General features: G+C 51.1%; 5 protein-coding genes across 5 annotated transcripts; 4 read left to right on the plus strand and 1 right to left on the minus strand.

The window, feature by feature from the left end:
* Window positions 1-75: 75 nt before the first annotated feature.
* Window positions 76-1580, plus strand: CI109_100604 (uncharacterized protein; the record flags this gene model as incomplete). Its single annotated transcript, XM_032004635.1, has 6 exons — window positions 76-315; window positions 421-566; window positions 639-802; window positions 867-925; window positions 985-1079; window positions 1142-1580. The coding sequence occupies 6 exons, from the start codon at window positions 76-78 to the stop codon at window positions 1578-1580; spliced, it is 1143 nt and encodes a 380-aa protein (XP_031861113.1).
* An 877-nt stretch (window positions 1581-2457) lies between these two features.
* Window positions 2458-3351, minus strand: CI109_100605 (methionine-R-sulfoxide reductase; the record flags this gene model as incomplete). The annotated part of the gene is made up of 6 exons (XM_032004634.1): window positions 2458-2500; window positions 2560-2619; window positions 2685-2795; window positions 2863-2908; window positions 2969-3047; window positions 3115-3351. 6 exons carry the CDS (start codon window positions 3349-3351, stop codon window positions 2458-2460), a joined length of 576 nt encoding a protein of 191 aa, XP_031861112.1.
* A 595-nt stretch (window positions 3352-3946) lies between these two features.
* Window positions 3947-6446, plus strand: CI109_100606 (uncharacterized protein; the record flags this gene model as incomplete). Its single annotated transcript, XM_032004633.1, has 3 exons — window positions 3947-4987; window positions 5044-5375; window positions 5429-6446. 3 exons carry the CDS (start codon window positions 3947-3949, stop codon window positions 6444-6446), a joined length of 2391 nt encoding a protein of 796 aa, XP_031861111.1.
* A 1065-nt stretch (window positions 6447-7511) lies between these two features.
* On the plus strand, window positions 7512-8141 carry CI109_100607 (60S ribosomal protein uL24; the record flags this gene model as incomplete). The annotated part of the gene is made up of 4 exons (XM_032004632.2): window positions 7512-7553; window positions 7696-7779; window positions 7847-7960; window positions 8043-8141. The coding sequence occupies 4 exons, from the start codon at window positions 7512-7514 to the stop codon at window positions 8139-8141; spliced, it is 339 nt and encodes a 112-aa protein (XP_031861110.2).
* A 951-nt stretch (window positions 8142-9092) lies between these two features.
* On the plus strand, window positions 9093-12110 carry CI109_100608 (uncharacterized protein; the record flags this gene model as incomplete). The annotated part of the gene is made up of 9 exons (XM_032004631.1): window positions 9093-10102; window positions 10174-10278; window positions 10338-10453; window positions 10522-10718; window positions 10775-10798; window positions 10856-11127; window positions 11188-11614; window positions 11695-12006; window positions 12066-12110. 9 exons carry the CDS (start codon window positions 9093-9095, stop codon window positions 12108-12110), a joined length of 2508 nt encoding a protein of 835 aa, XP_031861109.1.
* Between the last annotated feature and the right edge of the window lie 429 nt (window positions 12111-12539).

The raw sequence follows: 12539 nt of genomic DNA on the forward strand, positions 1-12539 counted from the left end.
TTTTACATTCATACACATACTCAACAGCTTTTCAGCAAGTCACTACGAACCCCACCGCACTACAACAAACACAAGATGATCTCCAAACCCGAACCCACTCTCCTCGAGCAGCTCGAAGCAGCCGGCGTCAAAGTCGACACCGACTCCATGGACCCTAAGGTCGCCCAATCGTTGCCCTTCAAGCCTCATGATATGACTTCGAACCAGCTTTTGGTGAACGAGCAGCTCAAGAACCCCGAGAACAAGGAGTTGGTCGAGAAGACCATCAAGGAGTTGGGCAAGAATGCTAGCTGGCTAGACGTCCATACCGTTTTGGTGAGTTCCAGTTCTGCTCATTCCCACAATCCTGTTCCGCTCTTGCCCTGTGCTATGGTGTTTGAAGCCGGACTCGCCGCTAATGACAACGATGATCCTACCTAGACCGCACGATTCGCCAAGCGTGTCCAGCCCTACATCACCGGAAGGGTGCTCGCTCAGACTACTCCCAGCGAGGCATACGATAAGGAGAAGATCATCGCTCACGCACGAGCCTACGACAAAGCCTACCAAGCTGAGGGCATCACCCGGTGAGTAGTCCAAGCTCCTGAACGCTTATCATCACACGCTTCACTTTACTTACGCTTGCTCTTGACTTAAAGCGACAAGTTCTGCATCAAGGTCCCCTCCACCACCGCCGGTGTGCAAGCTGCCGTGGTCCTCAACAAGGAAGGTATCCGCACTCTGGGTACCTCGCTCTTCTCCCTCCCTCAGGCTATCGCATGTAGTCAAGCGGGCATGTTGTCAATCAGTCCCTACTTCAACGGTGAGTGTGGCACCTTGCAGTGAACTCCGCACTCCGTTCGTATGTCTGATATATTGTTGAGTAGAGGTTCGTGCCCACGTCGAGAACGACTTGTGGCCCGATGTCGAGGACCCCGCCACCCAGGTCAGTCACTGATCAACATTCAATTGATACGGTATGCTGATGGAAAGCACCTACCTTAGCACCCTCTGTCTTTCAGGATGAGACACATCCGTGACACCTACGACCGTCTCGCCAAGGAGACTGGCAAGACCCAGCCTCTCATCAAGGGTGCCTCGTACGTCGTAAAGTGTCTCGTACGATAGATGCTGTGACGCTGACTGCTGTGAATGTGTATAGATGCGTGACTGCTCGAGAGGCGATGGCTCACGTCGAACTTGGCGCTGACCACATTACCATCCTGTCCCCCATCATGGAAGATCTCATCTCCACTTCTCGTCTCCCCGAATACCGAAAGGGAGGCGAATGGAACGTCCGAATCCGATCAGAGCTCGACAAACCTGATCTCAAATGGGCATCTTGGTCCCCCATCGAACCTGCCGTCTCGAAGACTCGAATGCAAGAATTGTCCAAGGCCGACCCGCTCTCCAAGATCATGCAAAAGGACTGGAAGATCGCTTCTACCGATATCGATTATCTCGCCGATGGTGTTTTGGACAAGTACAACGAGGAAGATGAGATCACCAGGAACAGGTTGAGAGATGCTCTCGTGCTCTTCCAAGGTGGTGAGAAGGAGTCGCGAGAGGAAATCGAGAAATTGCAGAAGTTGTACCTCTAGGTTAGATACTTGACTGGAGAATGGCAGATAAAGGAGAAGAAGTTTCATATTGTACATAGAAATGCAGAAGTCACCACGATGATCTTGTCGAAAACCTCGACACCGGCGCATAACAGTTGCGCAAAGGTTATATTTGTTATCTGAATAGATTGTAGAGAATAATCCTCGCCCCCCCTCCCTCCGCTCCCTTGTCTATATCTAAGCTACTTGTCAGTCAATCACGAGGTCACGTTGAGATTACAGTCCTGACAAGTAACACAATATACCATTGGTGGGTTGGTGCTTATCACATCGTTTACCACAAGTCGGAAGGTTATGTGGACATCCTTGCCTCCATTTCATGGCTAGCCCTGTTCCACCTGCTCTGCACCCACCCACCCACCCACCCACCCACCCACTCACCCAACCACCCAACCACCCAACCACCCAACCACCCAACCACCCAACCACCCAACCACCCAACCACCCAACCACCCAACCAACAGATACTGCACAGGAACGAAGCGGGTGTTCAACCAACTTCAAACGGTTGATTTGTACAACCTATACATGGAAAGTCAGATAGCATTCACCTAGATTAACGATTCGCAAAAGGCAAATTCGGACGGCTCGCAATGGGCCTTGTGATTCTCAAGTAATGCGTTATGACCAGCATGTACCTTGTCGAATTATCAGGTTGCGAATATAGGTCCTTTCTTTTGTTGATAATCATCTCCACCCATGCATATACTCCTTTATACGATCCTATATGCCCCTACTCTGAACAACACACAACACTGGTTCTCTTGCCTCTACAACCCTACCGACACTATGCTCCACATCACCAATGCCACCTCCCTACACGAAACATATGCCTCAACTTGCCGAATCGTCCTGGTCACTCTTGCTTGAACGAAAGAGAGATACCGTTCACACAATGCCTGCAAGAGAAGATCTCAGCTTTTAGACGAGACAAGCACGAACCATTGAGCTGACTCACCTCTCATCGATAGGGTTGGGATATCCCTCGCCTTTGAAGACGTGTCCGAGATGTCCACCACTGCAATCAGACACAGGTTCATTTATCATTCAATCGTTTTACAAGATGTGAATGGGTACACTCACCAGTTCGCGCAGACAATCTCAGTCCTTGTCATTCCCAAAGTTCGATCTTCGTGTCGAATGACAGCTCCAGGGACTGTGTCGTAGAATGCAGGCCATCCACATCCGGACTTGCTGCGAGACGGGAAGGACAAGTATAAGTGTCCTGCCCGATCGCTATCGAGTTGTGTTTGACACTTACAACTTTGTCTTGGAAGTGTAGAGAGGGGCATCACAACCGGCACAGTCTATATGCGATATCGCTCGTCAATTTTGCCCAATATGAGATCGTAGGGGAGCCAGCTCACGATATACACCCGAGTCGTCTTTCTTATCGTATGCTGACGATCCGGGTCGCTCAGTACCTTGCTTTCTCAGTACTCGGAACTGTGTAATCGACATGCCTCATCAGCTCAGAACATATTTTAGAGATGCAAAGAGTGCGCCAACTCACCTGCTCTGGACTGAGCACAGCTCTCCACTCCTCATCGCTCTTCTGAACAGGATGCTGCGACATATCTCTACTTGACGATCCGAAGAATCCTGCGAACGGTAATCCGAATCCTGACAATTTAGCTGTATTGGTGGCGAATGATCCGGCTGCTGCTGGGTTCGTTCTGGGTGTTGTTCTAGCGCTAGCTTTGAGAGTAGAAATGGTTGTTCGAACAAGTGTCGGTGAGATGAAAGGCATACAGAGGGTAGATAACAGTGCAAGTGTGATGAATATAAAAGTGTATGAAAGCTTTGAAAGCATACAAGAGATGAAAGTGTATTGCGATGCGTCGATGTCGGGGAATGATGATGGATTCATGAAGGAGATGCAAAGTGGAGGTCATTACAAAGTTGGGATTAGTGGAGCTGACGCGATGATCAGTACCACAGTGCATGACGTGGAATATTACATTGCACTGTACGAGTACTGCACAACTCTTTTATCGGTCTTATCCGTCTAATCTCCCACCCCGCACAGGGAGGCCCAGACTTGTTTCCCTTGATTGCCAAGATTAGCTTGGGTGGGTTGGGTTGGCTCGTTGGGTGGCAAATCCACTTCCTCCTCCCTGGTCCCTCTCCCTCCACTCGTACACAGATTGACTCGAGAGCTTGTGCCCCTCCCGCCGATCATTACACAGAATTACAGCATAATAGATTGGAGGTGTGAGGAGTGATAAAACATACCGTTCTCACAGTGGATCGCATCACATTCCTACTTATTGATCTGTATTGCATTGGTCATAATATTCTTCGCTTTTCACGAGTATGCATCGCTGAGCGATCATCGCATCAACATGATCTCGTTACTACGCACATTATCCAACACCAATAACTCTAATCGATCGTCAAACGAGCCGTCACGCCCTGTCGAAGTCCCACTGCGATCACCCACCGGAGCACCAATTCTCCCTCCTTTAATCGGACCTGGAACAGGTCCTATATTCCCTGGCTTCACTTTAGCAGCTGCCTCTAGCAGTAGCGGCAGTGGCTCTCGTCATGCAGCACCTATTCCTATTCCAGGTAGGAGGCAGAGCGAGCCTGCCGTGCGCTCTTTAACCGCAGCGCCAACCATCACCACTACACCTCCTCCACCTGACTATGCGGTATCACCTCGCTCTCAAGTCTCATCCGTCTCGAGGGCATCTGCACCGATCCCAACGTACGAAGTTGCTCTGTCTCAATCCCCCTCCGTGAGAGATAGTCCGGCAGGTTGGGATGGCGAACGATGGGTACGCGATTACTTCGGATCGTCACCGTCTCAAGGCGCTCTCCCACCTATCGAAGATGTCGAAGTTGAGATGGGAGAGATCGAGGAGGAAGATGACGATGATGATCCGCTCTTGCCCCGACCACATGGTCCACGACACAATCTGCACTTGGCTAGACGGTATACGGTGGGAGGAGTACCCACTACCAACGAAGACGGCGAGGACAGTCCTCCCGACAGTGGAGGTATGAGCTCGTCGTTGAACACAAGATCCTATGTCACACAAATGCTCCCTCCTACCGCTTTACCTCCAGCGTATTCGTCCGATCTGGCGCATGACGAACTCCGCCTTATCTCATCAGTCCATCTTTCGAGCGATCATCCCGCTTCAGCATTCTTCAATGCCATCACATCCCCACCACCAGCGAGCGATCCGTTACCGGGAAATGCGGAGCCGGCGAACTTGACGACAGGGAAGAAGAAGATGAAGTTGACTCTGACGAAGGGGGGTGAGCGAACCAACTCGAATGGAACAGGACCATTATTCATTCGAGTGGGGAGAGCCGGACTGATCGAGGGGACCATCGAGGTGGGGAATGTGGAACATGCTACTGAGCTGGAAGTCTCTGTGAGTCGGGCTACTTGGGTCAGTCCGCACTATAGCTGACTCGAACGGGTATACAGATCCTTGGTATGGTACACACATCATATTATGTACGAGGCCAGTACACTTTACTCGATACCATGCCTCTCACCCGACTCGTCAAACCACTATTTCCACCAGGACCCGATGATCCTCCCCTCGATCCATACTCCTTGCGGACTAAAGACGGCGCCCCGTTGATCCAACCCGGTCAAACATTCCCATTCTCACTGAATATGCCAACATCTCATTTCCGAGATGAGGATATTCAGTTACCCCCTTCTTGCGAGGTATTGCAGGTCGCTATTCAGGCCACAGTCGAGTATGTTCTAAGAGTGAAGATGATTCGAAAGGGCTGGAGATTGAACGAGATGTGAGTGTCAACCGGTTCAGTATACAATTGTCAGTGTGCTGAACCTGCTTTAGTATCGGAGTACCGATTATATACGAGCCCCGAGCTTATATCCCTCCTCGTCGACTACGCGCACTGACGTCGGAAGACCCGCTCAACCCCGGTTGGCGGACTATCCGTCTCAATGGCGGTCAAGCAACACCCAAATGTTCCCCGGCCGAAACCGGAACCGCAGTCGAAGTCAGCCTTCTCGTACCGTCCCCACCAATCCTGTTCATTCCACACGGTAGTGTTCCGCCGCCTATCCCGTTCCATCTCCATTTCACCTGTCCTTTGAGCGAACCGCTCTCGGTGTTCTCGAACCCGAAGGAGTGCACGTTCAGAGTAAGGTTCAACAGGGTAGTGACGATGAAGATTGGAGCGGCGAAGGAACTGCGACGAATAGAACTGCCTTGTAAGGTTGAGGTGTGGCAGGAAGGAGGGGAAAAGATCGTGCTTGGCGAGGAGGTGAAGCCACCCGCGCCGAGACGCAATTCTACGAATTCTGCAGCAGCAGCGAGCGGGAGCAGCGGAACCGCGGAAAGCAGTACCGCTGGAGGATCGCAGTCGGGCAGAAGGGGAAGTACGACCTCAAACACTGGCGAGAGGAAGAGGTCTTTCTCATTTGCAGAAAGAAGAGGAAGTTTCATGGCTCGACGTCGGTCATCTGCCGCGGCGCCCGTAGTCACTTCGACTACGGCGGGCATCGCTGCGCCCAACCAACAATCACTTGATCGCTCTTCCGCCGATTCGACGAGACCTACTGGAATCTCGTCCTCAGTAGAGTCTTCGTCTTCTGCTACGGCTTTAGAGCTGACCCAGACCGATGTTCATCTTCTCGGCTCGCTGCAGATCAAAATCCCCTTCATGTCAAGTTCGAATCTTCACCCGGGCGTCCTTCGTGGCTTGATGCAGAGTTTCAACACTCCTGAGATAGGGGTGACGTACGTGCTTGAGGTGGGGATAGAACCGAAGAAGGGATCGGTGAAGGAGAGTTATGGACATGTTTGGGGAGGTGGAATCATTGAAGTTGTATTAGGTGCGAGGGGTTAGGGAGTATACATTTTTGGGTTTTAAGGATAGGTTCATGGGTATCAGTTGTAACGCATAAGGTGTAAGTGTAGTATAGTTTATGTATGAATACGATGAAACACAAAAGCGGAACAGCCGAAATCATGCGCCTATACTGCGATGCATCTCGCACGCCGCGTAGCCGGAATCCGCCAGAACCGTTGATATCGGAGATAAGCTTAGAACCGACCATCAGCACCAAGGGGAGCGAGTGCCACACTGATGCGTGGTTGTATAATCCCCCGAAGTGCCGCCTTGAGCCAGATTTCTACCAAGCACCGTGCTCAGTTGGGCTTCACTGTAAGCAGAAGCAGCAGATTGTGGGCAGAGAGAGAGAGACTCTGGTGCATACACTCACTCTACGCTCGCAGACACCAACCAGCAGTTCCTTCCCTTGCTCGCAGACCACCAACCACTTCGAGGTTTTGCGCTTGACTCGTATACCAGTGAACAAGTCTTCTTTCTTTTCTACCTCCAACCATCAACACATCATCATCCAAAATGGCTTCTTCTACAGGTGAGTGAGGAGCGTCTGGCTACGACGGTACACAGCTATGTTATGCTTGTCCCCCCTTTTCCAACGACAACGACACCTCGACAAACTTTTCGACGAATATGGAGGAGTGTGTTCGAGCAGCCGTTCTTGGAAGGAAGGAGATGGGGACGAATCGATAGATGGAGGATGTGCAAGAAATTGAAGGGCGATGGAGAATCAAAGCGAGGATGGGAGATGGACAAGAGGGTTTCGGGGTCGACAACTGTATGCTTAGGCTATAGTGGTTGAACTTCACCAACCCTTCTTGCTGTCCCGCGATGGAACGGAGGAGGGGTGTAGGGTATCGCTCTACAACTGCCCACCGGTCTCTACCACATCAACTCCTCGAAGACCGCATCATAGGGAGGGGGACGACGATAGGCCATTGGGCCAATACACAAGTAGGACTTCATGCTGATACTTTGCATCCCCTTCCTCTAGGCCTCGCTTCCGACCGCAGAAAGTCGCGTAAGGCGCACTTTGCCGCCCCCTCCGGCCTTAAGAGGAAGATCATGTCTTCTCCTCTTAGCAAGGAGCTCCGATCAAAGCACACCGTGAGTTGGGATTTATTTGGTTGAGCATTGAAAACGGAGGAGTGGTGGGGAAGGAGATTGGCTAGGTCACGGAGGGATAGGAGTGGCCCATGGTGTTCGACGCTCTCGGGGTTGATTGCTAACGATGTATCGTTCGACACAGACTCGATCTTTGCCTATCAGGAAGGACGACGAGGTCTTGATCGTCAGGGGAAAGTACAAGGGACGAGAGGGCAAGGTCACCCAGGTGAGTTCGGCAGTAGAAGAGGAGTTGTCAAACGTCTGTGCTGACTGGTCGATTTTACGCTCTTCAGGTCTACCGAAAGAAGTGGGTCATTCACGTTGAGCGAGTTCACGTCGAGAAGTCCAACGCCGCCACTGTCCCCGTCGGCATCCACCCCTCCAACGTCGTCATCACCAACCTCAAGGTGAGTAGTCAGAACTTCTCATCAGCTCGAACGAGACAAAAGAGTTGCAGGAATAATGCTGATTGTTGAAACCGGTATCTAGCTCGACAGCGACCGAAGGGCTATCCTCGAGCGAAAGGGCTCCAAGGAGTCCGCGAAGACTGAGAAGAAGGAGTCTGGTGACGTCGAGATGGTCGAGTAGATCCAAAACTCTATAGCGGTGTAGTGGTGCTGTGGTGTGGTGGTTTTGGCTAGGCTTGGATGTAACATCCTTTCATGACTTGCACGTTTGGAAAGGGACAAGAGGCAGAACTTGTGCGGGGAGAGTTACGGTTGCATAGTCACGCAGCAGCTTAAGCGATTTGCTTGCATGTGTGCTTTGACGTTTCGAAGAGAGAACGATGACCATTCGGTGCAATCTGCTGTATCTCTGTTTGTCGATCATATGAGCTCTGAAAATGCTCACAAACGACGTCGCATAACGAGAATTTCTCGGACCTCTCCGCGTGTACACGTCACGCTACACTCTTGGACCTTGACGACATCGTAAACTTGACTATGACACACGTATCGTCCTTTGTGTCGATGTAGTCCATGCGTCATGTTAGCAGATCATCATTGGTAGTCCGACCATCAAGGTGAGGAATGCATGCATGAGGATAATCCGGAGTCTTGGTCTCATATTTAGTTCTTATTACGTTGTATACTCACGTACGTGGTCGATAAAATCGTAAACCTCGAATAGGTTAGAGCGTTACTTCGTACCTGAATCCAAATCAATAATCAGTAGACTACATCTTCATCTCCTACTCCATCATCTTCATCTCCATCACGACGTATCACTTTGTCTTCCCTTCTGCACTTCCCTTCGACACCTTATTGTATCCATAGTCATACGGCTGCTTGGCTCGTCGACGGTCTCTCAGTATCAGAGCTATTTGCGGCGCGCGACATCTGACGACATTCTCCGAGATCTTCGAATTCGTCACGCCTCATTTGTGCTAGCTCATCAGCGCACCTCCTCACGGTCTAGTCTTGCTACCACTTTATATCACCTCTACAAATTGGCTCACGACCGGTACACTTAGCAGTTCTCCCCCTTATACACACCTAGTGATCGACGTACCCCCTCAGCGCCCAACATACCTCCAACATGTCGGGCGATTCTACACCCGTCCCTCAGTCTGCAGCCCCACCACCCGACCTTGAGTCGTCTCCACTCTATCTTGCACTCAATGCACGACTCACCAGAACGGAGACCACTCTCTCCTCTCTTTCAGCCCAGGTCGGCCAACTCTCAGACTTGGTCAGGACCGCTCTGACGCAACAACCTCCAGCAGCTCGGGGTATCCATCCTTCACCACCGAAAGGAGTTGTGTTCTCCCCTTTTGATCCGCCAGAATCAACACAACATGGACTCAACGGGTCTGCGCAATCACCATTCCTCCCTCCTCCCTCCGCTCCTCCAATTGCTGGATCCGGATCTGACGCTGCTATCTCAGCTTTGACACAACAGATCTCGGCGCTTTCATCTTCAGTTGCTCAACTGCAGAGACTTCAACATACTCAACAATCACAATTATCTCGACAGAATTCCGGTCCCCCTCCTTCCCTTCCTCCCACGACACTAGGTTCGAGCGCATTGAACGATCGTACTCCCGGTCCATTGGGAATCGTACCCCGACCTCATCATTCCATCGGAGGCAAAGAAGGGATGATCAATTCTTCTGGTCCAATGACTACTCCAAACGCTCCATCGTCCCATATCAATGGCAATGGTGGTGGATCGAAAACTCCGACAGGAACGATCGGCCACGGTGGACCTTTTGGACCAAGTCCGACTCGACCTGGGATCAACAGGAGTTTTTCGAGTGGTGTAATCGGTGGTCCGGCAGGCGCTGGAGGTCCAGGAGGATTGGCATTGGGCGATAATGGATTCCCACATAGACATGCTCATACGCCCAGCGCGTTGAGTAGAGATTGGCCAAGTCCTGGGCCGTCTACTGCTGGTCATACCGCTGGAGGATCGGGGACGATGACTCCGGGTGGAAGTGGTCCAGCTACTGGAGGAGGTGCAGCAGTCCCAGGTGGAGGAATAGTCATCACCAAGTGGGAACATTTGAATCTCAAAGTAGATCTGTTGAGGTCAATCTCGAAGTACGGGTGAGTGCACAAATTCGTCCTAGTACCAAGATAGGACGAAGTGCTCGTCGCTGATTCTATGCTGTGAACAGAATTGGTCTTCCGAACAAGATCCAAACCAGAGTCTTACCGTTCATGATCAAGGGATCAGATATCATTGCTCAAGCTCCACCGACAACGGAAAGGATCATTTCATAGTCAGTTGTCCGGTAGACGTTCTTTGCGTATCGCTTAGCTGACGATGCTCCCGAAATAGTGTCATCCCTGCTTTGCATTTGTGTCAGACGCTGCCACCGCCTTCTGGACCATATGCGGGCCCTGCGGTCATCATCATTACGACGACGGTCGACCAAGCTATGCAATGTCACAAATGTACGCTAACTCTGCCACTCGCCTTCGTTCGTCGTAGCCTGAGCTGACTCATCCTCCTCATCTTGTAGTGATTCGAGGTGTCGGCGGACCAATCGGTATCCGAGCAGGAATCGCAGCAGGCGCGGCAGGCTCGAGTGGATTGCAGAATGAAATTGCGACAATGCAGAGAGACGCGATTCATATCCTCGTTGGAACGCCAGCAAAGGTTCACGAGGTGATGACAGCACGCGGAGGTCTGGGAGGCAGCGAAGTGCGATTGTTGATTGTGAGTTGATCTCGATTGCAAATGCTCGTTCCAGCTGACCGACTTGATTCACCTAGCTTGATGAAGTGGACCAATTGATTGTAGGTCTCCTACTGTCAATAACAACATATGTGGACTGTCGCTGATAGTGTCATCAGGCTCGAAACTTGTACGAGAACGTGCTCAATGTCGCCAAGCTCCTTCCACCGCCTCGAAGAGGTAACAACAACGGAGCCCTGACTCCTGGCGGGCCTATGACTCCCTTCTCTCCCGGCTTGACGAGTCCCTACGATGCGGGTCAACATTCGCCTTTCAACCCGGCCAGCAAAACGCCTTTCCCTGCTACGCCTTCCAGATTCGCGCAACAAGGGCAAAGTAATGCTCCGACCGCCGGTGCAGGTACCACCATCGAACGTCAGACTTGTCTCTTGTGAGTAATACCTCAGCTATACGTGATCCAGATCTGTCTACTGACTTTTCCTCTTCTCAGCTCCAACACAATCCCCACCGATGTGATCAACTTCTCTCAATCTTTGCAAGTCCGTGATCCAGTCCGAGTCCTTGTCCGAAGGGAAGGTGGTGTCAACTCGCAAGAATCCGTCTCGTCCGTCACACCAGGCGTCAATCTGAAACACACCTACGTCTACCTCACGATCACCGGATCAGCACAAGCGAACAACGCTGCCGCTCCTGTCGAGTCTGGTCCAGGTACAATTGGTTCCGGACGAGCGCAGGCTGGACAAGGTGGTCAAGCCAACGAAGAGCAGACAAAGGCGAAGGAGTACAAGTTGGACACGCTGTGCAAGATGTTGGACGACTATCCTCTCTGGCAAGCGATCATCCACGTGGGGACGTTCTCGATGCTTGAGGCTGTGGTTCTGAGACTGGGAAGCAGAAAATGGGAAACGTTGTACTTGGTGAGTGTGGGGTCATGCCATAACCTTTACGCAAGCGAAGTGGTGGAAGCTGACGGTTGCACCATGACATGTTATGGTAGACCCCCGACATGTCTCCTGCTCAGAAGAAGGCTGTCCTTCAGCAATGGCGATTGTCTCTATCCGGCAACGGACCTCGCTTCTTGGTGGTCTTTGACGTAAATGTCAAACCACCAGAAGTACCATGGGCCCCATTGGTTGTCAACTTTGATCTACCTCGAAGTGTCGAAGGTTATGCACAGAGAGCAGCAGCCGCTGTACCACCTACGACGAGACAGGGTCCGCAAGTCAACGGTGTCATTGTCAGTTTCGTACAAGCTGCCGGAGGGGATGTGGAAATGTTGAGAAGTACAGAATGCGCATATCGATTCAAGGTGAGTTCGAATCCAGGACTATGACTCCTTGTCCAAAGTCTAATGTCGATACAATGTAGTCTGCGGAGATACCCACTGTATTCCACGATCTATTCCAGCACTAAAGATGGCGATGTACCGTGCATAAGTTACGATGAGGAAAACGAAGGAGCATGGATGTGAATTAGGATCAGGAATTACGCATGTAGCAACGTAAAGAGAAGTCAGTATCAGTACAAGGGTTATACACAGGCAGTGGGCTGATTACATCATAGAATGCATGGGTGGGTATGGATTGATATGAGATAGCTACGGATGCAGAGTAACAACGTAGCAATTGCCTTTTAAACCAGTAGACTTTCATCGTGTCAGAACAGCGTATCGTAGTCTGGGTTACGTAACTATGCGAAACCACGCGTCTTGTTTCGTGGTTCGCTGTTTTGACGAGAGAACAGTTGTCCGTGCGCGTTTAGAGAGTGTTATTTCAGAAGTTGACTTTGGTCTCTTTCCTCATATATCTCACACTACAACTACAACTACATACCAAGCACCGA

This window comes from Kwoniella shandongensis, chromosome 1 (assembly GCF_008629635.2).
Source record: "Kwoniella shandongensis chromosome 1, complete sequence".
Classification (NCBI taxonomy): domain Eukaryota; kingdom Fungi; phylum Basidiomycota; class Tremellomycetes; order Tremellales; family Cryptococcaceae; genus Kwoniella; species Kwoniella shandongensis.